A 26953-nucleotide genomic window follows, 5' to 3' on the forward strand; every position below is an offset into this window, starting at 1 on the left:
GCTGGGAATCTTTGCCATTTCCTGTTGGGGAAGAGATATTCCCACAAGTAAGGATGACGCCGTGGACCGGACACACCAATGTTGGAGAAAAACTATTATGCTTTGTATTTTGTACTTATAAGTACAAATGTTTTTACACACCCAGGGCCCGATCCGATATGCAGCGTTGCCCGCAAAAGCTGGCGACGCCAAATTTTGCGCTGGTTTAGTATCACATATACTGCATAACATAGAAGTTACGCTCGTATATTTCACCCTTCAGCCGTAGTTTTTTGGCCCATAGAGTGATATACCAAACCCGCGCAGTTTGGTATCCAATATATAGCGTAAGGATTTACATGGCGAAAATGGAGAAATCTTACTCCATTTTCACCTCGCCACAAAATGCAGGCGTAGAAAGCCTTACGCTGAGTATTGGAGCCCCGTAACTCCCTAAACTACCTGCAAAATAAAACCTAACACCTAACGCATGCGCAATATTTATCTACCTGTCAACCGCAACCCTAATCCTAATCTGATCCCCCTACACCGCTGCCAGCTATATTAAATGTATTACCGCCTAATCTGATCCCCCTACACCGCCGCCACCTACATTAACTCTATTAACCCCTAATCTGAGCCCATACCCCGCCGCCACCTATAATAACTATATTAACCCCTAATCTGAGCCCCCTACCCCGCCGCCACCTATAATAACCCCTAATCTGAGCCCCCTACCCCACCGCCACCTATAATAACTATATTAACCCCTAATTTGAGCTCCCTACCCCGCAGCCACCTATAATAACTATATTAACCCCTAATCTGAGCCGATAGTAGGGAATACGGACTAGCGCCTACTTGATTCCCTTATAGCCTGAGGGGGGTGATACCTAGTAACCACCAATAGAATCGGCTAAAATATGAGAATCCCCCAGGCGCCTACCAGATGGAGGCAAAGGGATTATTAACAATAAACAATAGTAAAGTAAAATCACTTATTTAATACAATTAAGCATAAAACCAAAGTAATTAGAATACATGGATTCCCCCTCAGGCTATAATACAATATAAAAACATACAATATACATTAATGTGAACAATTGTGAAACAATGCTTAAAAACCAAAACAGTCAAGAGAATATGATTCTGGCCTATCTAAGGGTACATAAAAAGTGCTTATGTCCAATTGAAAGTGAGAGTTCCAGTGGTAATGGGTCAGTGACCCAAATGAGGTAAAGTACTGAAGGACCAGTGTCCGAAAATTAGATATAAGGAAATCCAGTGAGTGGATAGAAAGTGTCAATGCAATAAAATAGATGTGCAAAAACTATTGAAAAATGCACTGGTAAACAACAATCCAAAAAAAATATATAAAATCCTCTAAAAAACGAAAAAGATGAAAAAGATAAAATGTAAAAATGTAAAATGTGAGTCCAAAGTTAATGGCAAAAATACAAAATATTGGTGAAAAAGAAATATGTGAAAAAATTGTGTGGATTTAAAAATAGTCACCCAGATCCTTGTAGATTAAATAGTGCTCGCAGACATTCCAAAATATTGCTGTGTCCATCAATGTGTAGAGTGAAGAGATGTTGGGCCCACAGAGGTGTGAACCAATGGTCAAAGGTTAGTAAATAAACCAAAGATATCCAAATAACGGTATAAACAAAAAGAAGTCCAAACAACAATATCCACCAATAATCAGTCAACGCATTTCGGCCTTAGTATAGGCCTTTATCAAGACTGATTTAACTAAGGAAAATTGTGTCCTTATAAGAGGTAACACAGCCAATAGTTGTGCATTGATTTTGGCGCCAAAAGTGGGCCACGCCCACTTCCTGTTATGGTGTCTTGTGGGTATGGGCAATTTTTCTTAATATTAATATTGTCAGAAAAAAGGCTATAGTGAATCAAATGGAGTGATATAAAAATAATAAAATGTGTGGTTTAAAAGTTCATTGCCATATCTTATTGGTGTGATTGTAATTAGCGTCGGAATCTGACTTCCGGTTACGGATTTATGTCATATCCGGTTTGGGGCATAGAAACCTGATCCGATTAGGTATATGTATATGAAATGAAAAATTAAAAATTAGCTGACCAACAAAGTTAGATACAGATTAAGAAGGGTATGTAGAGGATCGTATCCAAATAGTGAAATTGCCAACGGAGTCTCACTTCCGGTTTCGGCAAAAAGTGATATCACTTCCGGTTTTGGCAGAACATGATATCTGGTTTACATTAGATGTAAAACTTTAAACTATATACAGTTTATGTACAATCTGAAGTGTGTTTTGATCTAAAGGACAGTGTGAGCGTGGACTAATAGAAAGCAAACGGAACGCTACTTCCGGTGTAGTTCAACTGTCACTTCCGGTCTAGCGAGTTACAGTGGCCGTGATATGGGAACCGATACTGGATGTATTCATTAATGTCAGACTGCAAATTATTTACAGGGCGAGTGTGAATTACAATCAGGTCATATGTAGAGTCAAAGATGGAATGTGCTAACCCAATAAAAATAAAGGTTTAAGATTATGCACGAAAACTGAAGTGTGTATCAATTATTTGATCTTATATAGAGTTGTAGATATATATCTCATAAATATGAGATATAATGGGAACAAATATAAGGTTGTGGATATATCTCATAACAGACATTCATAAAGGAGAAGAGGTATATTAGGGACATACACAGTAGTGAAATAGACTGTGAATAATACAATAAAACCAATACAATAAATTTGTCGAGTATAGGACTGTAGTCCTAGTATGTTCCGTGACTAGAGTTGTATAGGCTACATACTATGAAAAATATAAAGGGGTAGAATATGGGCTGATATATGCCCAAAATCGTAATGTCACTTCAAGTAAACGTACCTTAACAGGTAGTCCCACATTAGTATGTGTAACTATAAATACGTTTAACTATTAATACAGTTTAACGCCTGAATCAGAGTAGTAAATTAAAAAGTAAATTCCAAACTAAATTTCGACAATATAATTCCGACACTAAATTTAGATCTAAAACTAAATTTCAACGTTAAAAATCAGGTTATAATTTGCCAATTACCGGCTCAGACTATTGGTCGTGACCTAACGACAAGACAATACCGACACTATTGGTGGTTAATGAGGGGCATGGCAAATGGCATTACCACAAAGGTGGCCAGTATATAAGCTTATCTAAAGTAGAGGAACGATGTTCCTACATATGTATATTTTAGAGATCACAAATCAACAACAGACATCAGGTAATGGTATAGGGCAGAATCTATAATGTGTCTCAAACTACAGACACTGCTTCACATTGTGAAAACAGACTACTAATGTGAAAATGGAGGAGACTAGTAAAATAGTTAATAGTTAATGGCTAAATATAAAACTTATCATAATCATAGTGGTGAGTTATGTTCTCATATCGGTATCCTTACAATAATCTATGCTACTTAGATATATGGATCATCTCAATCTTAAGATGTAACTGTGTACATGTATAAGTACAAGGTTATAGATCATTTGCATGAAGATGGATTTGGAAATGTAATGGAACTAACTGGAATCAGAAATAGAAAGAAAATTGACTACTCATTTTTAAAAAGAACGAACCACATACTAGGCTATCCCTTGGTGGACAAAGAGGATGTCAGTAAAAGAACTAAAAACTCTGAGTTTATATGGTGTAATTAGAGAAGCACTCTAGTCACGGAACATACTAGGACTACAGTCCTATACTCGACAAATTTATTGTATTGTTTTTATTGTATTATTCACAGTCTATTTCACTACTGTGTATGTCCCTAATATACCTCTTCTCCTTTATGAATGTCTGTTATGAGATATATCCACAACCTTATATTTGTCCCCATTATATCTCTTTTCCTTAGGAATGTCTGTTATGAGAATATATATGACCAATAGCTCATATTTACGAGATATATATCTACAACTCTATACAAGATCAAATAATTGATACACACTTCGGTTTTCGTACATAATCTTAAACTTTTATTTTTATTGGGTTAGGACATTCCATCTTTGACTCTACATATGACCTGATCGTAATTCACACTCGCCCTGTAAATTATTTGCAGTCTGACATTAATGAATACATCCAGTATCGTTCCCATATCACGGCAACTGTAACTCGCTAGACCGGAAGTGACATCATTAGTTGAACTACACCGGAAGTAGCGTTCCGTTTGCTTTCTATTAGTCCATGCTCACCCTGTCCTTTAGATCAAAACACACTTCAGATTGTACATAAACTGTATATAGTTTAAAGTTTTACATTTAACTTAAACCGGATATCACGTTCTGCCGAAACCGGAAGTGAGACTCCATTGGCAATTTCATACGATCCTCTACATACCCTTCTTAATCTGTATCTAACTTTGTTGGTCAGCTAATTTTTAATTTTTCATTTCATATACATATACCTAATCGGATCAGGTTTCTATGCCCCAAACCGGATATGACATAAATCCATAACCGGAAGTCAGATTCCGACGCTAATTGCAATCACACCAATAAGATATGGCTATGAACTTTTAAACCACACACATTATTATTTTTATATCACTCCATTTGATTCACTATAGCCTTTTTCTGACAATATTAATATTAAGAAAAATTGCCCATACCCACAAGACACCATAACAGGAAGTGGGTGGGGCCCACTTTTGGCACCAAAATCAATGCACAACTATTGGCTGTGTTACCTCTTATAAGGACACAATTTACCTTAGTTAAATCAGTCTTGATAAAGGCCTATACTAAGGCCGAAACGCGTTGACTGATTATTGGTGGATATCGTTGTTTGGACTTCTTTTTGTTTATACCTTTGTTTGGATATCTTTGGTTTATTTACTAACCTCTGACCATCGGTTCACACCACTGTGGGCCCAACATCTCTTCACTCTACACATTGATGGACACAGCAATATTTTGGGATGTCTGCGAGCACTATTTAATCTACAAGGATCTGGTTGACTATTTTTAAATCCACACAATTTTTTCACATATTTCTTTTTCACCAATATTTTGTATTTTTGCCATTAACTTTGGACTCACATTTTACATTTTTACATTTTATCTTTTTCATCTTTTTCGTTTTTTAGAGGATTTTATATATTTTTTTGGATTGTTGTTTACCAGTGCATTTTTCAATAGTTTTTGCACATCTATTTTATTGCATTGACACTTTCTATCCACTCACTGGATTTCCTTATATCTAATTTTCGGACACTGGTCCTTCAGTACTTTATCTCATTTGGGTCACTGACCCATTACCACTGGAACTCTCACTTTCAATTGGACATAAGAACTTTTTATGTACCATTAGATAGGCCAGAATCATATTATCTTGACTGTTTTGGTTTTTAAGTATTGTTTCACAATTGTTCACATTAATGTATATTGTATGTTTTTATATTGTATTATCTTCTACCTATTCTAATTCTAATTACTGTGGTTTTATGCTTAATTGTATTAAATAAGTGATTTTACTTTACTATTGTTTATTGTTAATAATCCCTTTGCCTCCATCTGGTAGGCGCCTGGGGGATTCCCCTAATCTGAGCCCCCTACCCCGCTGCCACCTATAATAACTATATTACACCCCTAATCTGAGCCCCCCTACACTGCCGCCACCTATATTAAATTTATTAACCCCTAAACCTAAGTCTTACCCTAACACCCCCTAACTTAATTATTATTTAAATAAATCTAAATAATATTAATATTATTAACTAAATTATTTCTATTTAAAACTAAATACTTACCTATAAAATAAACCCTAAAATAGCTACAATATAATTAATAATTACATTGTAGCTAGCCTAGGGTTTATTTTTATTTTACAGATAAATTTGTATTTATTTTAACTAGGTACAATAGCTATTAAATAGTTAATAACTATTTAATAGCTACCTAGTTAAAATAATTACCAAATTACCTGTAAAATAAATCCTAACCTAAGTTACCATTACACCTAACACTACACTATCAATAAATTAATTAAATAAACTACAATTATCTAAACTAAAATACAATTAAATACACTAAAACTATATTACAATAAACAACAAACACTAAATTACAAAAAAAATTAAATTAAAACTATATAAATCCACACATTTTTTTCACATATTTCTTTTTCACCAATATTTTGTATTTTTGCCATTAACTTTGGACTCACATTTTACATTTTTACATTTTATCTTTTTAATTTTTTTCGTTTTTTAGAGGATTTTATATATTTTTTTGGATTGTTGTTTACCAGTGCATTTTTCAATAGTTTTTGCACATCTATTTTATTGCATTGACATTTTCTATCCACTCACTGGATTTCCTTATATCTAATTTTCGGACACTGGTCCTTCAGTACTTTATCTCATATGGGTCACTGACCCATTACCACTGGAACTCTCACTTTCAATTGGACATAAGCACTTTTTATGTACCCTTAGATTGGCCAGAATCATATTCTCTTGACTGTTTTGGTTTTTAAGCATTGTTTCACAATTGTTCACATTAATGTATATTGTATGTTTTTATATTGTATTATCTTCTACCTCATGGATCCATGAATTCTAATTACTGTGGTTTTATGCTTAATTGTATTAAATAAGTGATTTTACTTTATTATTGTTAATAATCCCTTTGCCTCCATCTGGTAGGCGCCTGGGGGATTCCCCTAATCTGAGCCCCCTACCCCGCCGCCACCTATAATAACTATATTAAACCCTAATCTGAGCCCCCTATACTGCCACCACCTATATTAAATTTATTAACCCCTAAACCTAACACCCCCCTAACTTAATTATTATTTATAATAAATCTAAATAATATTAATATTATTAACTAAATTATTTCTATTTAAAACTAAATACTTACCTATAAAATAAACCCTAAAATAGCTACAATATAATTAATAATTACATTGTAGCTAGCCTAGGGTTTATTTTTATTTTACAGATAAATTTGTATTTATTTGAACTAGGTACAATAGCTATTAAATAGTTAATAACTATTTAATAGCTACCTAGTTAAAATAATTACCAAATTACCTGTAAAATAAATCCTAACCTAAGTTACCATTACACCTAACACTACACTATCAATAAATTAATTAAATAAACTACAATTATCTAAACTAAAATACAATTAAATACACTAAACTATATTACAATAAACAACAAACACTAAATTACAAAAAAATTAAAAAAAGATTACAAGAATTTTAAGCTAATTACTCCTAATCTAAGCCCCCTAATAAAATAAAAAAGCCCCCCAAAATAATAAAATTTCCCTACCCTAAACTAAATTAAAAAAGTAATCAGCTCTATTACCAGCCCTTAAAAGGGCCTTTTGCGGGGCATTGCCCCAAAGTAATCAGCTCTTTTACCTGTAAAAAAAAAAAGAACACCCCCCATTACAACCCACCACCCACACACCTACTCTAAAACCCACCCGATCCCCCCTTAAAAAAACCTAAGTCTAACCCCCAAGTGGTCCTTACCTGTCCTGAAGACCGGCGGAGAAGGTCCTGTTCCAGGCGGAGAAGTCTTCTTCCAAGCAATGACATCTTCTTCTTCCAGGAACCAGCCGGCACGGAGCGGAGGAGTTGAAGACCGATGACCGCGGAGCTGAAGACCGTCCACTCTGGAACTGAAGACCGGCGATGCTGGAACTGAAGATCGGCGATGCTGGATCTGAAGACCGGAGCCATGGAACGTGGAGGATCCTCTTCATACGATCTCCGCCGTACACTGAATAGGAATTCAAGGTACGCAATTAAAAATGGGGTCCCTTGAATTCCTATTGGCTGATTTGAGCCTTCAAATTCAAATCAGCCAATCGGATGAGAGCTACTTTTATTCTATTGGCTGATTTGAATAGCCAATAGAATAAGAGCTACTGTAATTCTATTGGCTGATTAGAATAGCCAATAGAATTACAGTAGCTCTTATTCTATTGGCTATTCAAATCAGCAAATAGAATGAAAGTAGCTCTCATCCGATTGGCTGATTTGAATTTGAAGGCTCAAATCAGCCAATAGTAATTCAAGGGACGCCATTTTTAATCGCATTTAGGGGTTAATATATTTAATATAGGTGGCGGCGGTGTAGGGTGATTAGATTAAGGGTTAATAAATTTAATATAGACAAAAACACAAGAGAGGCACCCAAATGTGTGTATCCTTAGCAAACTGTAATATGAAGATGCGATACGTTTTAACACAAACTACTCACAATTTGAAAGAGCACACTTATGTGCTTGTAGTATCGGGCTGGATATCTGAGCTACCCAGCTGGCTCCCTCCGGTCTCCGCTCACTCCCAGTCTGTAAATACAAACACGCCCAAATGTGTGTATCTGTGATAGTATAATCAATTAGCACCAAACATTCCACACAGGGTACTCACAATTTGTTAGACCACACCTATGTGCTTGTAGACGCAGGCTGGTTATTTAGAGCTAACCAGCTGGCTCCCTCCGGTCTCAGAACTCCTCCACTGCAGGTGTATGGTAATACTAGGCTCACCCAATGAGTATCCAAGCCAATAGATAAAAACAAAGTATTTTATTCTTGTAACAATAATGGCTATGATACAATAGTTTGTATGGGTGGGCATAAAGAAATATGCTACGCGTTTCTCGGCTATGACGGCCGTTTCATCAGGCATATTTTACATCAAACTTTCTTCGGCTTTTATAGCCGCAATTACCATACATCCTGCATAAAAGAAACCACCCCCAAAACGAGGGTGTGTGGAGTCATTAACCAATCCCTATCTCTTAAGTTCTTTCCTTGTGCTCTGATTTGCCAGTTATACTGGGTGTGTGTGACTCTAAACCCAACTACCTACATAATAGAGTGCACCGCGGATCTGAGCTCCATTGATGCGAGCATTCTTTACATATAGTGCTAGGCGGAGCTATGTTACCTTTATATAAGTGCACTATGTCACGTATGTTACTGGTATACCATTTTCTCGTGTATGGCTCATATATATATATATGTGTATATGATGGTATATAAAATTTATATACACATATAAATAAAAATATAGATATGTTTACATCGCTCCTAGCTTATTTGAAATTGCTAAATTTAAAATAGATAATAAATGACTACAATTATAAATAGCTAAAATAACTCTAATATAAATAATTGTATATTTATAGACAATTGCTATACTTAAAGGGTCAAGATTCTATATTTCTATTGCACCAATTCCGAGGGCTAATAAGTCTAATGTATGTATATGTATCTTTGTAAAGATGTGGTCACTAATTTCCTAGTTTGTATATTGCTGCGTGACCCTTTACGATAAAACTAAAGGATTTAGTTATTGACCTATTGCGCCTTAGTTTCTAACCTAGAAAATGGACGGCCCGTATTACTTTTAATATTTATAATTACTAATAATATACTATGCACTATATAGTGCTGATCCATGAATTTACAGTATTAGCTAATGTACCTTGCATTTCTGTATTTTGACGTAACTGTTGTACCTTACTTGTTCTTTCTTATTATGCTAATATATATATACAATATTGTTATGACGATGAATAGTTACATGTGGTTACATACTATTCATCGTCATTCATCGTTAATAGAGTTAATGTAGGTGGCGGCGGTGTAGGGGGATCATATTAGGGGTTAATAGAGTTAATGTATGTGGCGGCGGTGTAGGGGGCTCAGATTAGGGGGTAATACATATAATATAGGTGGCAGCGGTGTAGGGGTGTCAGATTAGGGGGTAATACATGTAATATAGGTGGCAGCGGGGTCTGGGAGCTGCGGTTTAGGGGTTAATACATTTATTGTTAGGAGTGAGAGGGGGGATTGCGGATAGAGGGGTATACGTGTCTCGCTATTTTTCTGGCGACTCCAGAAATTTGTACTTACGCTTATTTCTGGACATCGCTAGTTTGTCCGACTTACGGCACTTTAGCAACTGCCGGCGCCGTATATGTGATAGCTCGATGTGCGAGCTGAAACTACGGGCGGCGCAGGTTTCCACGCTTGCGCCGAAACCTGTGTCGTATATCGGATCGCGCCCCCAGTGTCCTTAAATTTTGATTTACACTGCATATTTTATATGATTTATTTCTGTGCAATTTACATTCAAATTTTAAGTTTTTAATAACAATTTTTGCTGCACAATTTTGATAGGATTTTTGATGCAATTTAAGATTACAATTTTTCACCTTTAGCTAATTGGCCCCTATGTTACTATATCGAGTCACAACAGCGTGAAACAAACTACATGGGAAGTTGTATTGAAAGTAATGGAGAACTTTTAGGTCCCATGGTTTAAATAAATCTGTTGATAGTTTAGAGAACAACAACATGGTAACTAAATGAGTAAATATTGAGAGATCAAAAACTAGCACTTAAAGGAATCTAATTGAGAAACAGCATGTAAGTTTAATCAACTTTCCAATTTATTTCTATATAGCTAGATGGGCTCAGGAGCAGCAAAGCACAGTAGGAGCTAGCTGCTGACTGGTGGCTGCAAATATATGCCTCTTACCATTGGCTCACCTGTGTTCAGCTAGCTCCCAGTATTGCACTGCTGCTCCTTCAACAAATGATATCAAGAGATTAAAGCAAATTTGATGAAAGAAGTAAATTAGAAGGTTGTTTAAAATTATATGTGCTATCTGAATCATGAAAGACAATTTGGGTTTTATGCTCCTTTAATATAGTACAAAAACTGAAGAAAAAGAACATTTTATTATTATTATTTTTGTTTAGAAAGCGCCAACAGATTCTGCAGCGCTGTCCATGGGTAGTTTAGAGAGCAACAACATGGCAACTAAATGAGTAAATATTGAGAGCTCAAAAACTAGCACTTAAAGGAATCTAAAACCCACAATTTTTTAATTGAGAAAGAGAATGTAAGTTTAAACAACTTTCCAATTTATTTTTCTGTATTCTCTTGGTATCATTTGTTGAAAAACATAGCTAGGTGGGCTCAGGAGCAGCAAAGCACAGTAGGAGCTAGCTGCTGACTGGTGGCTGCAAATATATGCCTCTTACCATTGGCTCACCTGTATTCACCATCATTTAATATAAAGTTCCCAATCTTTGAATGTCTATGATCAAGCTTACTAATGTAAGTATATTGATAAAACAAAACTGAAGACTGAGACCACCTATGAACTGATATGACTTATAACTTAATATGGGCACTTGGAAAACTGTCCACCCATTTTCGAGACGAGCGGACAGTGGAAAATTCCCATATGTTCTATTGCACAAATATTTGCTTTTGCAGCACCACCCCTGATTGGTTGTGCAAGAGCAGCGCCTGTTAATTACTCAAATAAAAAAAGTTTGGGGTTATTTATCTCCGCATCTCAGAGGTGGGGGAGAGATTACAAAGCAGTAGCCATATGACCACAGCTTTGCAACTTGCAGTAAGCAGGCCCACATATGCAAGACTGCATTGCAAAGACTCCAAAGCAGCCTCTGCTGAGTAGTACGTAGAGCCCATAGTATTTAGAAATGGCCCAACAGAGCCAAAAAACCTTTATGAGCTTATTTTATCCGAACAAAAAGGGCGTTCTTTAAAGCAAATCCAAGCAAGACCAAATAACTGATAGCCTGTAAACGAGAGACTGACATAAGGCAATCTAGTTAACCTATACAAAGAGATGGATCTGTCATGGAGAGAGGGTACTACACCAATAACACCCATTCCTGTGAAGGTGTAAGGGGACAAGGGTAACAAGAGGTTAATTACTCTCAAACCCCTATTCATTATAACCAGTATCACTAGTGTACAACACAGGGTTAACTAAACTTAACTTTCTATTTACTCCAGGCAGGGCTAACGGCCAGCCTTTGCCTCCAATTTGTCACACACAGGACTACATGTCCAACTGGGACAGTGGGGAAGGTGCAGGCATGAAGGGGTTAACAACCCATGGTAACCAGCAACAGTTTCCCAAATCACTACCATGACCTACAAGCCAACAATTTAACCCCAAAACATACACCACCCCAAAAATTAATGTTCACAAATATGTACCTCTGCTACCAGCTTGCTAGACAGAGCTACCTACCAAGATGTGACAACAGTAAGAGTGTGGGCATTAAAGGGTTAACCTCACAGGGTCTCAAGCTACCTTATCCCAAATCCTTACCAGGACATAAGAGCCAACCCACATTAATCCCCAAAATACTACTTACACTTCCCCAAACATGAACATTTGCTACCACCACCCAAAAATGTATTACTCAGGGCTTTTTGTGCTACCCCTAAATTACAGTTGCAATAAACCTAACGAAAAACAAAATGTTATACCCAAGCACAGGGAAGCTGTGAATTCAGTTACTAAAGCACAAAAACAGTCAAATTAAATTTATATTTTAATCTGAAAAAAAGGTTCACAGTGCATAACAAATTAAAAAGAAATGCATAAAATTGGATGGTATATAGACAAGGCAATTAAGCAAAGGGCAATAAACACACAATTGCAAAACAATTATTATAAAAAAAATAACACCGAAACCCTAAACTTACAAAGTAAAATGGTGACTGTGGGAATTACCAAAATTATTCTGGTTGTCCTTTTTGCTGTAAAGTGGAATTCTTCTTGTGTTAGAATCAAATCGTATGGTACAAATACCATTAAACATTCTTATTATTTTACTAATTTATTTGTCTCCAAATGCCCTATATTATATGTATAAAACACTACAGTACAAATTTGGGTGCAGATTAACTAAAAAGGTAGGACGGCCTCGCTTAAATCCCTCACCTTATAGACTTCTCTGGGGCGTGCTACAAATTATAGATTTAATATAGTGAAGAACAAAACTATTTTACCTATTTATATTTTTAAAATAAAAAGTGATGTTAATTGTTTTAATGTGATATTGTAGATGACAAAGTATTTGTATATATATGTTTATATATTTGTATGTGTGTATGTAAATATGTGTATTTTATGTACATATGTTACAATTACACACAATTTATTTTAATATGTTTTACGTTTTTGCATATACCTTTATTCTAACCCTAACACTTTACTTCAGGTCTCCATACACAAAAACATTTTCTAGCACTGTTATATCTCACAACTTGTAATATAAGTGATGTTTAGTGCGGCTGCAATTTTTAACCATTCATAGCGCTAGCCTGCAATATTGATAGTGTTCCACTAATCTTGGCATTTGGTGGGTAATTTAAATGGACAATCTAGTAAAAACTAAACTGTCATGATTCAGATAGGGCATGCAATTTTAAACAACTTTCCAACTTACTTTTATCATAATATTTGTTTGTCCTCTTGATATTCTTTGTTAAAAGCTAAAACTAGGTAGGCTCTTATGCTAATTTCTAAGCCCTTGAAGACAGCACTAGTTCATATGTGACATTAAAGGGACATGACACCCACATATTTTTTCTTTCATGATTTAGAAAGAGAATGCAATTTTAAACTTCTTTCTAATTTACTTATATTATCTAATTTGTTTTATTCTCTTGATATTCTTTGCTAAAAAGCATATCTAGATATGCTCAGCAGCTGCTGATTGGTTGCTGCACATAGAAAGCTTTGTGTGATTGGCTCACCATGTGCATTGCTTTTTCTTCAACTAAGGATAGGTAAAAAAATGAAGCAAAATAAATAATAGAAGTAAATTGTTATGTTGTTTAAATGTCTATTCTCTATCTGAATCATGAAAGAAAGATTTTGGGTTTAGTGGCCCTTTAAGATAACATTGTGCTCACTTCAGTGGAGTTATTTATGAGCCAGCACTGATAGGCTATAATGCAAGTCTGTCAAAAGAACTGAGATAAGGGGGCAGTCTGCAGAGGCTTAGATACAGAGTAATCACATAGGTAAAAAGTATATTAAAGGGACAGTCTAGTCCAAAATAAACTTTTATTATTCAGATAGAGAATGTAATTTTAAAGAATTTTCCAATGTACTTTTATCACCAATTTTGCTTTGTTCTCTTGGTATTCTTAGTTGAAAGCTAAACCTAGGAGGTTCATTTGCTAATTTCTAAGCCTGTGAAGGCTGCCTCTTCTCTCAGGGCATTTTGACAGCTTTTCACCACTAGAGGGTATTAGTTTATGTGTGTCATATAGATAACACTATGCTCATGTACGTGGAGTTCCAGTGAGCCAGCTCTGATTGGCTAAAATGGATATCTGTCAAAAGCACTGAAATGAGGGGGCAGTTTGCAGAGGCTTAGATACAAGATAATCACAGAGGTGAAATGTGCATTTATATAACTGTGTTGGTTATGCAAAACTAGGGAATGGGTAATAAAGGGATTATCGATCTTTTTAAACAATAAAAATTCTGGTGTAGACTGTCCCTTTAATATAACAGTGTTAGTTATGCAAAACTGAGGAATGAGTAATAAAGGGATTATCTTTTGAAACAATAAACATTCTGGAGTAGACTGTCACTTTAACTGTAGAAAAATAGGTCTATAGCTATACAGAGGGTCATACCGCAGCTAAAGTCATCACAACATTGACTGCTCCTGTTGCCACAGTTACATACTGGACAGTGTTCGCTTCCACCCCAGCTGAAAGGTATATGCTGTCTGCATAGTAATAAACCTGTAGACAAAACATATTTATTAGGAAAATGTCAACTTACCCTGTAAGGATTAAATATTTTAGGCTACAAATATTAGAAAATAGAAAATTAGTAATACATAACAGTGGAGGCTCCTCTATAGGAGCACTTGAGCACGTGAACCCCCTGACCAACCCCCTGACCCATGATGAACCCCCTGACCCCTGAAAAGAAAAAAAAAAAAAGATTGAGAAATAAAAAAAATAATTACATTTTTAAACCTTTTTTGCTTATTTAAATTAAAAAATCCTCCAGGCTCCATTAAAATTGCTTTTTTTAATTATTTATTTATTTGCAGTCAATGCAGTTTTAAAGTGGAATGGTCTTTTGCCTAATACTTCTATCTATATCGCACATGCTGTGCAGTGCGATAGGTAGAAGTATAGGCAAAAGACCTTTCCACTTAAAAACTGCATTGACTGCAGTGCCACCTACAGGCCAGCCCATAGGTCTCCTAACTGCACAGCTCTTAGTGTGCGAGAGCCAGCTGTCACGTGACACTTGCAAACTAAGAGCTGTGTGTGTGGGAGGAGGAGTATTGTCTTGAGGGCAGAGAGGCAGCGAGGAGGCGGAGCTGGGATGGACTGCCAGGCTGTGAGTGTCCCCTGCCCTACCCTCTCAGGCACACTCCACTCCTGCCCCAGCAATACACCCAGGGTAATTTATATACAGCAATAAACAAAGATCACAGTGTATTCCCCGGCTGATCGCACAGGATCCCTCCTGCCCCTATCTCCTCCTTTCTCAGCCCGTCTTCACTCTTCCCCTCCTCACTACAAATAATGAACCTGAGCGGAGTGCTGAGCAGCAGAGCCTCATGTGTCCCGCACTGTCAGTAGCAACAAGCAGGGGCGGCCGCATCAGACGCCTCCCACACACCAGCAGCCCAGCTCAGCAAGTGGAGGGACCTCAGCCTATCTGTATGCGGGGCTCTGGGACATGAACTCCCCGCAGCATAGTGCTACATTACTCTTGGAGAAGTTTGTGCGCATGCGCAGCAGGACACCAGATTCAAACAGCTGTTAGCTGAGGAAGCAGCTGCTCTCGGTGCCAACTCTGTGCCCCACTGTCCGGGCAACTTCACCAGCTGCTAGTGCTACCATGGTAGACAGGGGGCCCCTCCTCACATCTGCCATCATCTTCTACCTGGCCATAGGGGCTGCCATATTCCAAGTGCTGGAGGAGCCCAACTGGGAGAAAGCCACTGAACTTTATAAAACTAACAAACTGAAGATACTTGCTAAGCAAAGCTGCCTGACCCTCAATGATCTAATGATCTGGAGGATATTCTGGAGGTAACATTTGTTTTAAGATGTTGTTTTATTATTTCCTCCCTTTTATTTAATGCACATATTCTGATTTTATTTTAAAGTATTCTTGAACTGTAGAAAAATGTGTGTGTGTGTATATGTGTATATATATATATATATATATATATATATATATATATAATTAGTTCAATACAATGTATATCTACATATATATGTATATCTACATATATATATATATATATATATATATATATATATATATATATATATATATAACACTGCTAGTAACTTTATACTAAATACAACGTGCTTTCCAGTCCCTTCTCTCTCTGTGTGTGTTTTGGGGGGGCTGTGTGTGTGTGTTTTGGGGCGCAGTGTGTGTGTGTTTTGGGGGGGCTGTGTGTGTGTGTTTTGGGGGGGCTGTGTGTGTGTGTGGGGGGGGGCTGTGTGTGTGTGTGTGGGGGGGGCTGTGTGTGTGTATGCGGGGGGGCTGTGTGTGTGGGCTATGTGTGTGTGTGTATGTATGTATATATACACACACACACTAAAGTGGGCGGAGCCATCTGAGGGGCGGGGCTAGTGCTCCCCTATCTTCAAAAGTCACCAGCCGCCACTGATACATAATAGTCAGCTTTTTAAATGGATTTTACCTTTTATTTCTTTTTTATAAACTTCATTCATGCAGTGTTCATTATTTCCTGTCACATAGGAGGCTGTGGTCTCTACAGCAAGCCATAAAACTTCTAGAGTAATGAGCTGGTTTGTTATTAAGTGAATACTAGATAAATAGGGAATCCAGTTTGCTCATGCTCAGAACAGGCAGAATGCAAACTAAGTTGTCAACATGTTTGCTCTCTTATCTAACTGCAGGCAGTGGCTTCAGTGAGATTTTTTTGTGCTTATAAGTGCTTATTTTGAAAGAATACAATTAAGTTTGTTGCTGTTTTTTTTTTTTTTCGTCACAATCTGTTCCTTTTTATGTTTACTTTGATTAAACATATTTGTTTTTACTAAAGGAGCACTGTTTAATATCCCTTTAACTAAGTCAGAAGATGGAAAGCTTAGTAGTTACCTTTTAGAGAAATATGTAATATTGCCAATGCATCACTAATATCATGACACATATATTATAACTAATGTATATATGCTAGAGGGACAGACAGAATTTAAAAACAAAAATTAAACTTAAAGGGATATTCTGGTCAAAATTGAAATGCACATAGATGAAATACATCATTGAATAGAAACATATTTGCAATATACCTGTATTGGCAAAAATTATTCTAGTATCACTGTTTTAGTGTTAACATTTTTCTCTGCACATGCATGCGAAGCATAGCTATTCTCAGTGCACAAGCATTTTAAATACTGCAGCTGCTCAGAGCACAAGTGGGGCTTTTTATGTCAGTAATTAACAAATTGAGTCATTACCAGATGGAACAAGCACATTATAGGCTCTCTGAGCAACTGCTATGTTTAAAATGCTTGTGCACAGTGCATACTTAAATATACTTTTGAAACAGCTATAACTTTTATTACAAGCATTTTTGATTACACATTTATATTACAAAAATACTTCTATTCCAAACTGAAATACATCCATGTGGATTCCAATTTTGGATGGAATATCCCTTTAAATGAATTGGATAAAGCATAATTTTTAAAACAACTTCCCAATTTAGTTCTATTTCAAAATTTTCTTTGGTTCTATTAGTATCCCTTTCTAAAAATTAATCCTAGGTGAGCTTGCACGTGTCTGGCAGCAATGTTTGCAACAATGTTTATAGCAATGTTATACATTGTTGCAAACACTGATGGCAAATATGTGCATGCTCCTAAGCTTCTATCAGCCTACCTTGTTTTACTCTTCAACAAAGGATTCCAAAATAACAAAGCAAATCAGATAATAGAAGTAAATTGGAACGTTGTTTAACCTGTTCAATAAGGAATTTGTGCTTATGACAAGCCGTTCTCATCATGCGTTGGGATAACCTATCTGAAGCTGTTTTTAGCGGTCCCCATAATACAAGCGGAGGATCGTAGGTGGCCTAGTGTGCAGCACTCTCAAGGCAATAATGTTGCCAAAAACACATGGCGATGTCACAAAGGGGCAGGGTTAGTGTAGCTGCAAGGAAGCTGGGTTATGGGATTTAAACTCTACATCAGCTCCCTTAGCAGCTAAAGTCAATTAAGACCCATGATTTGAGAAAGAATCACCAGCTTTTTCAATTGGTGGTTTTGATAAGCACCAAAGCCCCTGAAAGTAAAAAAAAAAATTAATTAAAGTCAGAAAAAGGGGTTTTAATGGAGAGGGGATATTTAGAGAGAGACAAAATATCTGAAATGTGTACAGACCCCAATAAAGTTTTTTTTTTTAGGAGACAAATTCTACATGGGATCCTCTTTTTTTCTACAACCCCAAAAGTCTATGGGCTAGATTACATGTGGAGCGGTATTTAACAATCCCGCTTGCACGCTAACTGTGCCAGAAGTAGGGTTTTTGCTTGTATTAGAATAGCAGAATATGTTCTATTTATTCATAAATACATATTTCTATATATATCTGGTGTTTAATTGCACAAATTATATTTATAAATAATATAGGTATAGTTTTATATAGGTATATAGATTTATATAGGAATAGCTATTTATAAATACTTAGAACATATTCCTCTATGAGCAATTCAAATTAGAATGTGAAATATTTACAGTGAAAAACAGTATAACACTTTATTAAATATGAATATTGCATAAATATGATTTTTCATGTTTTCATCTACTTAACTGCAAAGGGCTCCAATGTATGTATGTATATATGTGTACATATGTATTTTTGTGTTTATATGTGTATATATGTTTGTAAATACACATACATACACACATATATATATATATATTTATATACACACACATATATATATATATATATATATATATAATATATATATATATATATATATATTTATATACACACACACACATATATATATATATATACACACACCTTGGGGATTATGACACCACAAGGATTGAATGTGCATCTAGATTGGCACTGTTTTTTATGGATACGTTTTATCATGGCTGTAGGATCTATCCTCAGAAAATTATTAAAAGAAAATTATTTAGATGGAGAGTGTGAAGAATAACTGACAACTATGTTTAAATTAATTTTTACTTTTTGTATTGTGTTAATCACACACTGCACTAATTTTCTATACTGTGCCAATTTCTTACATTGTGCTAATTTTAACATATGGTGCTAATCTTTTATACTGTGCTAGTTTTTGCATACATTTTGCTAGTATTCAATTTATGTTTTATGGCAATTTGGTCAGTATATTATCAATTTGAAAGCATTATTTTTATAGCACAATTGCATTGACCACTATTATATATAATTGGAGATATGACCATTAAGAGTACTATTATGTTTTGGCTGCTATCCTTAAACTCAAGTACCCTTTTTTGCTGCATTAACGTAGAACAGATACTATGGTGCAAAGAGAGAGGTATATTATTATCCTTTAGCTAGATATATACTGATTTTCGTATGCTGCTGTTTTCATCTATTGTCCATCTTATGTATATATAGGGCACATGAGTGTATTATGACAGTACATAGAAACCATTTATTATTGTACCTCTATGTTATATTATGCCTGAAAATATGAAGTTATGCTGTCTTCTTTTTTCCAGTAGACTCTGCTGACATTGCATCTGGTTGCCATAGTTACAAAGGTTACGTAGCGCAACCAAGAGGGGAGGAGTCACTTCCGGGAACGCTGTCGGCAGCGTCACACTGGATTGCAGAGGTGTTGTTTGTTATATATTGGGTGAGTACACTGTTGTTATCAGGTTTGTTTGTTTGAAAACGGGGATAACCCTGAAACGTCACTTATTAAAGTTATCTTATGACAAGACCCAGGGAGTGCCTTCCTTTTTTTGATGTTATATGGTGCATTGAAGTGCACCCTGGGCAAGACGGACGGATGCAGTCCTGAACAGAATTCCTTGGAGTGCTTTACTACTTACATTGAATATATATATACACATATACATTATATATATATATATACACACACGCAAACATATATACATATATATATACACACATATATATATATATATACAGTATATATATATATATATATATATACATACATATAAATACATTTGACCAGCCGTGGTTGGGAATTAATTGAACTGGCTGAGTGTCAGAGAAGCAAAAAATACCTGTTGCTACTCTGATGCACAGGGGTAATGGAGTGTATAATATTAAGAATTTAAAGAGAAAAAGAGAAATACCCTTATTCCGGCACAAACTCATGAACCAAAAATAAAAAATGCCCCTGGTGAAATATGCAAGTCAGTGATAGACACAAGAACCAGTAGTCTGCACAAGTTAGAAACCACAGCTGGTCAAATTTCTTTATATTACAAAGTAGACTTTAAGGTCTTTTCTGTTGCACCGAGCTGATATTGGGATAGACTAACCCCTGGTGGTTTGTGGCAGGTCACTGTAGAAGACACCGAATAACGGTGGTATCATGGCTGGTTTCAGTGAAAGTGAATGGGAATATGATCTTAATGAGACTTTTGCCCTGGAAACAACCACACAGGTTGTGAGCCAAGGGAATAATATCTTTCATGATTTCAAAATATACAAACAGAATTCTATCAAGCAACTGAGATATACATGGTAAATTAGTAGCCTAAATAGGTATCTAGATAATAAAATGATTCCTATATACTATTTTCTGTTTTTGGTGTCTTAAATTCTTTAACCCCTTAATGACCGCAGCACTTTTCCATTTTCTGTCCGTTTGGGACCAAGGCTATTTTTACATTTTTGCGGTGTTTGTGTTTAGCTGTAATTTTCCTCTTACTCATTTACTGTACCCACACATATTATATACCGTTTTTCTCGCCATTAAATGGACTTTCAAAAGATACCATTATTTTCATCATATCTTATAATTTACTATAAAAAACATTATAAAATATGAAGGAAAAATGGAAAAAACACACTTTTTCTAACTTTGACCCCCAAAATCTGTTACACATCTACAACCACCAATAAACACCCATGCTAAATAGTTTCTAAATTTTGTCCTGAGTTTAGAAATACCCAATGTTTACATCTTCTTTGCTTTTTTTGCAAGTTATAGGGCCATAAATACAAGTAGCACTTTGCTATTTCCAAACCACTTTTTTTCAAAATTAGCGCTAGTTACATTGGGACACTAATATCTTTCAGGAATCCCTGAATATCTATTGACATGTATATATTTTTTTTTAGAAGACATCCCAAAGTATTGATCTAGGCCCATTTTGGTATATTTCATGCCACTATTTCACCGCCAAATGCGATCAAATAAAAAAAATTGTTCACTTTTTCACAAATTTTTTCACAAACTTTAGGTTTCTCACTGAAATTATTTACAAACAACTTATGCAATTATAGAATAAATGGTTGTAAATGCTTCTCTGGGATCCCCTTTGTTCAGAAATAGCAGACATATATGGCTTTGGCTTTGCTTTTTGGTAATTAGAAGGCTGCTAAATGCCACTGCGCACAATACGTGTATTATGCCCAGCATTGAAGGGGTTAATTAGGGAGCATGTAGGGAGCTTCTAGGGTTAATTTTAGCTTTAGTGTAGTGTAGTAGACAACCCCAAGTATTGATCTAGGCCCATTTTGGTATATTTCATGCCACCATTTCACCGCCAAATGCGATCAAAGTAAAAAAAAATGTTAATTTTTTCACAATTTTAGGTTTCTCACTGAAATTATTTACAAACAGCTTGTGCAATTATGGCACAAATGGTTGTAAATGCTTCTCTGGGATGCCCTTTGTTCAGAAATAGCAGACATATATGACTTTGGCGTTGCTTTATGGTAATTAGAAAGTCGCTAAATGCTGCTGCGCATCACACGTGTATTATGGCTAGCAGTGAAGGGGTTAATTAGGTAATTTGTAGGGAGATTGCAGGGTTAATTTTAGCTTTAGTGTAGAGATCAGCCTCCCACCTGACACATCCCACCCCCTGATCCCTCCCAAACAGCTCCCTTCTCTCCCCCACCCCACAATTGTCCCCGCCATCTTAAGTACTGGCAGAAAGTCTGCCAGTACTAAAATAAAAGTTTTTTTTTTAAAGAAAAAAAAAAAAAAGCATATTTACATATGCTGTGTTTAGGATCCCCCCCTTAACCCCCAACCTCCCTGATCCCCCCCAAAACAGCTCTCTACGCCTCCCTCTCAGCCTTATTGGGGGCCATCTTGGGTACTGGCAGCTGTCTGCCAGTACCCATTTTGAACAATCAAATGTTTATTATTTTTTTTTTTTAAATTTCTGTAGTGTAGCTCAATCGCCCCCCACCCTCCCCCCACCACCTAAATCACACAAGGGCTTTTTTATTTATTTAAATTTTGTCCCACTTTTATTGTTTTGGGGACACATTTTTTCTATAGTGTAGCGGTTCCCACCCGCTCCCTCCCCGTACACGCGCCCGCCCCCGCCCCCTTGTGCACGTGCGCGCACTCGCGCGCGCCCCCGGACTCCCCCGCCCACGATCCCGCCCCCCTCCACATGACCAGGGCCATCGATGGCCGCCACCCACCTCCCATACCGGCTCCCACCCACCAACGATACCGGCCATCGATGTCCGGTGCAGAGAGGGCCACAGAGTGGCTCTCTCTGCATCGGATGGCCGTGAAAGGTTATTGCAGGATGCCTCCATATCGAGGCATCACTGCAATAACCGGAAAGCAGCTGGAAGCGAGCAGGATCGCTTCCAGCTGCTTTCCACACCGAGGACGTGCAGGGTACGTTCTCAGGCGTTAACTGCCTTTTTTCTGAGGACGTACCCTGCACGTCCTCGGTCGTTAAGGGGTTAAAGTGGTTCAATTTGATTATGAACCAACAAGGAGGGTTAACTCATACATATATATATATATATATATATATATATATATATATATATATATATACATATATATAGGGAGACTAGAGAGAAATGCACTAACAGGAATGAACAACCAGCTCAATATCATTGTTAGCCTGTTCTATGGTGATTCACCACCTGGGTGCAACTTCTTTTAGCCCAGTAATGCTTTTCACAGAGTAGAATTCTACTGTAGTATATCAGTCTGACCCTGCCCATTACGGCCAGTCCAGCGCCGAAATACCAGGCAACTCCTCTCTGAACAAGGAACACAGCAACACCAGACGATCGTTTCGGCCTTCATTGGGTCTCGTCAGAGAGGTGTAGCAGTATTCCTCTAAGCACACTGAGCAAGGGGTCCACGTCTGGGTTACCCTTTTTCACATAGGGAGACTAGAGAAAAATGCACTCACAGGAACGAACAACCAGCTCAATATCATTGTTAGCCTGTTCTATGGCGATTCACCACCTGGGTGGATCTTCTTTTAACCCAGTAATGCTTTACACAGAGTAGAATTCTCCTGTAGTATATCAGTCTGACCCCGCCCATTACGGCCAGTCCAGCGCCGAAATACCAGGCAACTCCTCTCTGAACAAGGAACACAGCTATATATATATATATATATATATATATAGAGAGAGTCCAATATAAGAGATTTTTTTACTGAGCCGAAAGGTACGGAACTATTATATGAAATTCTCACTTATATATGGTAGATATAAACAAACAAATCTACCCAATTGTATCCACAGATAGCAGTGATGGCAGTCTCTCCCAAACAATCAAATAGCATCAGATATGACAGTTCCTGAGGCATACAGCTTAGGCATTAAAGTGCACACACTCGGTGGGAATTGCAAGTAAAATGCGAGCAACCCGGTGCTCCAGCAACAACAACCATGCATTCATTACCGCTCCGTAGTGTGTCCGAGCCGCGGGGTCACTTCCTCATACCTCTGAAAACTTGCTCAGGTATCCACTGTATGCACACGTCATGTGCTCCACTCACCGGTTGAAGTGGGAGGGAGAGAGAAGGGAGAGATGGGGGCGTATCCAGGCAGCCCCGACGCAGACAACAAACAGCCGTGATATGCGTCCAACCTGTTACTGCTTCTAAATGTGAGTGTGGGAGAAAGTCACTAAGCTCCCATTCTGCCCCTGGATTTTCAGGCAATGTAGAACAAATGAAGAAAGCGGACAATCCAGGGCAAGTTAAAAACGATATCTTTTATTCGCCAACGATAAAAGGTTCCAGGAGGGTCCATATACAGGTTAGCAAGGCAACACAGGCAAACTGAAAGCTAACATGTTTCGGCTATACAGCCGTAATCATAGCTAATTCAGTATACCTGTGGTGCCCTTTTAAAAGCAAAACAAGAAAATAATTGGTCAATCAATACAACCAATGCCTGTGAAGCCTAGCCACCACCTTTAGGATTAACCCTTAATGCAGAATCAGTCTCATTTAACAAATCTAAATAATAAGATTGGATATAGAGAGTCCAATAGAGATAGTATTAGTATTATAGTGTTATGTAACATAAAACACTTAAATAAACATATACAAATACATGATAAAGTATATCAAATATATATAAGCAAAATAGTTCAAACAATCAAATGCTCATCATGTTGTATGTATTGCAAATACCCTAAGAAGGAGAGAAATATACACGCCAATTCAAAGGTACAAAATGTTTTGCAAATACCCTAAGAAGGAGAGAAATACACACACCAGTTTAAACAGTGCAAAATGTTTAGCTAATACCCCAATTGGAACTAGGTTCTAGGACCAACACAACTGACCACCCATCTAGTAGGTATCCCAGAGATGTTAGGGTTATATTACATAGGGCAAATGTGCCCTTAAGGTTCCTTTTTTATTTACTTGTATATAGTTCAGATATATATTTCAAGTATATATATTTTTCTCCTCTCAAATGGACAGCTCAACACAGAGAAGTCAAAAATCAACAACTGGAAACTAAATACACAATTAAATATAGATGTATTTAAGTTTTCCATATAGAAAAACTTAGTTAAATTATTTCCAATAGTTAATTAAATCGTACTCTGAGTTTAGCCCCTTGGGTACCCTAGTTTTTAATTTAAAAACCCAAAACATTTCACGTTTGCCCAGAATTTTATCCCTGTCACCTCCCCTGAGGGGGGATTTGATATATTCAATGGCTTGCCATCTAAAGGTGTCATTTCTTTTGTGATGTACATTCTTGAAATGTTAAACAAGGGGGGTAGTAGCCTCACCCAATTTGATGGTTGACAAATGGTTCCGTATTCTGATATTAACCTCAGTTGTCGTAAGACCTATATATTGCAGGCAACACTCGACAAATGTAATGAGGTAGATAACATAGGAGGATGTACAGTTGAGGCAGGACTGGATCTTAAACTCCTCTCCTGTGACTAATGACCGGAACGTATCACACGGTCTGCACCTGAACCTGCCGCATCTGTACATACCCCTATGTGTAAGCCACGCACTTGGGCGATCTCTAGTCACTGGTGGAATTTCTGAAGGGGCAACACAATTGCCAATTGTCTTACTGTGCCTGTAAGAGCAGCGCAAACCTTTCTCTACACTGTTCTGTAATTTGTCGTCGGCAGCCAACATGCAAAAATGCTTATTGACTATTTTACAAATATCCTGGTATTCGTCACTATAATCCGTTACAAATGTAACTTTGGACGACACCTGTGCAGATGATGTCCTAACCCTCTCTGGTTCTCCTAAAAGGTGCCTCCTATCAATCCTATCCACCTGCGATTGAGCCCTGTCAATAACATGTTTAGGGTAACCTCTATGGTATAGACGGTCCCTCATTGCCCTGCTCTGTTCTGTATATGCAATTTCATCAGAGCAATTCCTCTTCACCCTGATTAGCTGCCCCTTTGCAACTGCAAAAGGGACATGCCTCGGGTGGCAACTTCTCCTCTCATGTAGAAGAGTATTTTTAGTTATGGGTTTTCTGTACAGATCAATGGAAATATGTCCATTGGCATTTCCCGTCAGTGTGATATCAAGAAAATTCACAGATCGCAACTGACTTTCAAATGTAAACCTAAGACCAACATTGTTGGTATTAAGTTGCTGTACAAACCCTTCAACCTCACACTGAGACCCTTGCCAAATGAAAAGCAGGTCATCAATGTAACGCCTATATAGCACCACATTGGCCTTGTAGGTATTTTTATCTCCATAGATGTGGGACCGCTCCCACCAACCCATATACAGGTTGGCAAAGGACGGGGCAAATTTTGCCCCCATAGCAGTCCCACATCTCTGGAGAAAAAACCTGCCTTCAAACCGGAAATAGTTATGGGTCAACAGGAATCTCGTGGCTCTAAGTACAAAGTTGATAAATGTACTCGTATAATCAGAATTTTCCTCCAGAAAAAATGCAATTGCACTTAAACCTTCCTCATGGGGTATAGAGGAATAGAGAGCCACGACATCCACTGTTAACCAAGAATAACTGTCATAATTCCACTGAGTACACTCCAAGATACCTATAACATCCTTAGTATCCGTAGTATAACTATGCAGGGACACAACAAAAGGGTGCAAAATAGCGTCCACCCACTCAGAGAGATGTTCAGAGAGTGACCCTATACCACTCACTATGGGCGGTCCCTGAACATTCTCGAGGGATTTGTGGACTTTGGGGAGATGGTGGAAAATGGGCACCACAGGGCTACAGACTAGAAGATAGTCATAAGTAGCCCTGTCAAAATGCCCATCCTCCAAACCATCACCCAAGAGAGATCTCAATTCCCTTAAATACATCTTTGTAGGATCATGGTCAAGATGTGTATACTGGGCAGTATCCTCAAGTTGGCGATAAGCCTCACCAACATATGCCACACTGTCCATAATGACCACAGAACCACCCTTGTCAGATGAACGTATAACGATCTCTTTCATATCCTGGAGTTCCTTCAGAGCCTTTCTTTCTCGTGTGGACAAATTCTGTTTACCAGATTTCTCCCCACGTTCAGAAAGTTTAGTCAGGTCATCCTCTACCCGCTTATAAAAAGTTTCGAGGATATGACCCCGACTCTGTATTGGATAAAACTCAGAGGGATTTTTGTAACCACCAAAGCTATT

At 37.2% G+C, this 26953-nt stretch overlaps 1 protein-coding gene across 5 annotated transcripts in view; it reads right to left on the minus strand.

Moving 5' to 3' along the window:
• Positions 1-26953, minus strand: part of SLC2A5 (solute carrier family 2 member 5) — a 924962-nt gene that overhangs the window by 366210 nt on the left and 531799 nt on the right. For all 5 annotated transcript variants that reach the window (XM_053690437.1, XM_053690433.1, XM_053690432.1 and 2 more), the window contains one exon: positions 14480-14590. In XM_053690437.1, coding sequence (XP_053546412.1) covers positions 14480-14590 — 111 coding nt within the window. The remainder of the gene's footprint in view (positions 1-14479; positions 14591-26953) is intronic.

Source organism: Bombina bombina, chromosome 8, assembly GCF_027579735.1.
Source record: "Bombina bombina isolate aBomBom1 chromosome 8, aBomBom1.pri, whole genome shotgun sequence".
Lineage (NCBI taxonomy): Eukaryota > Metazoa > Chordata > Amphibia > Anura > Bombinatoridae > Bombina > Bombina bombina.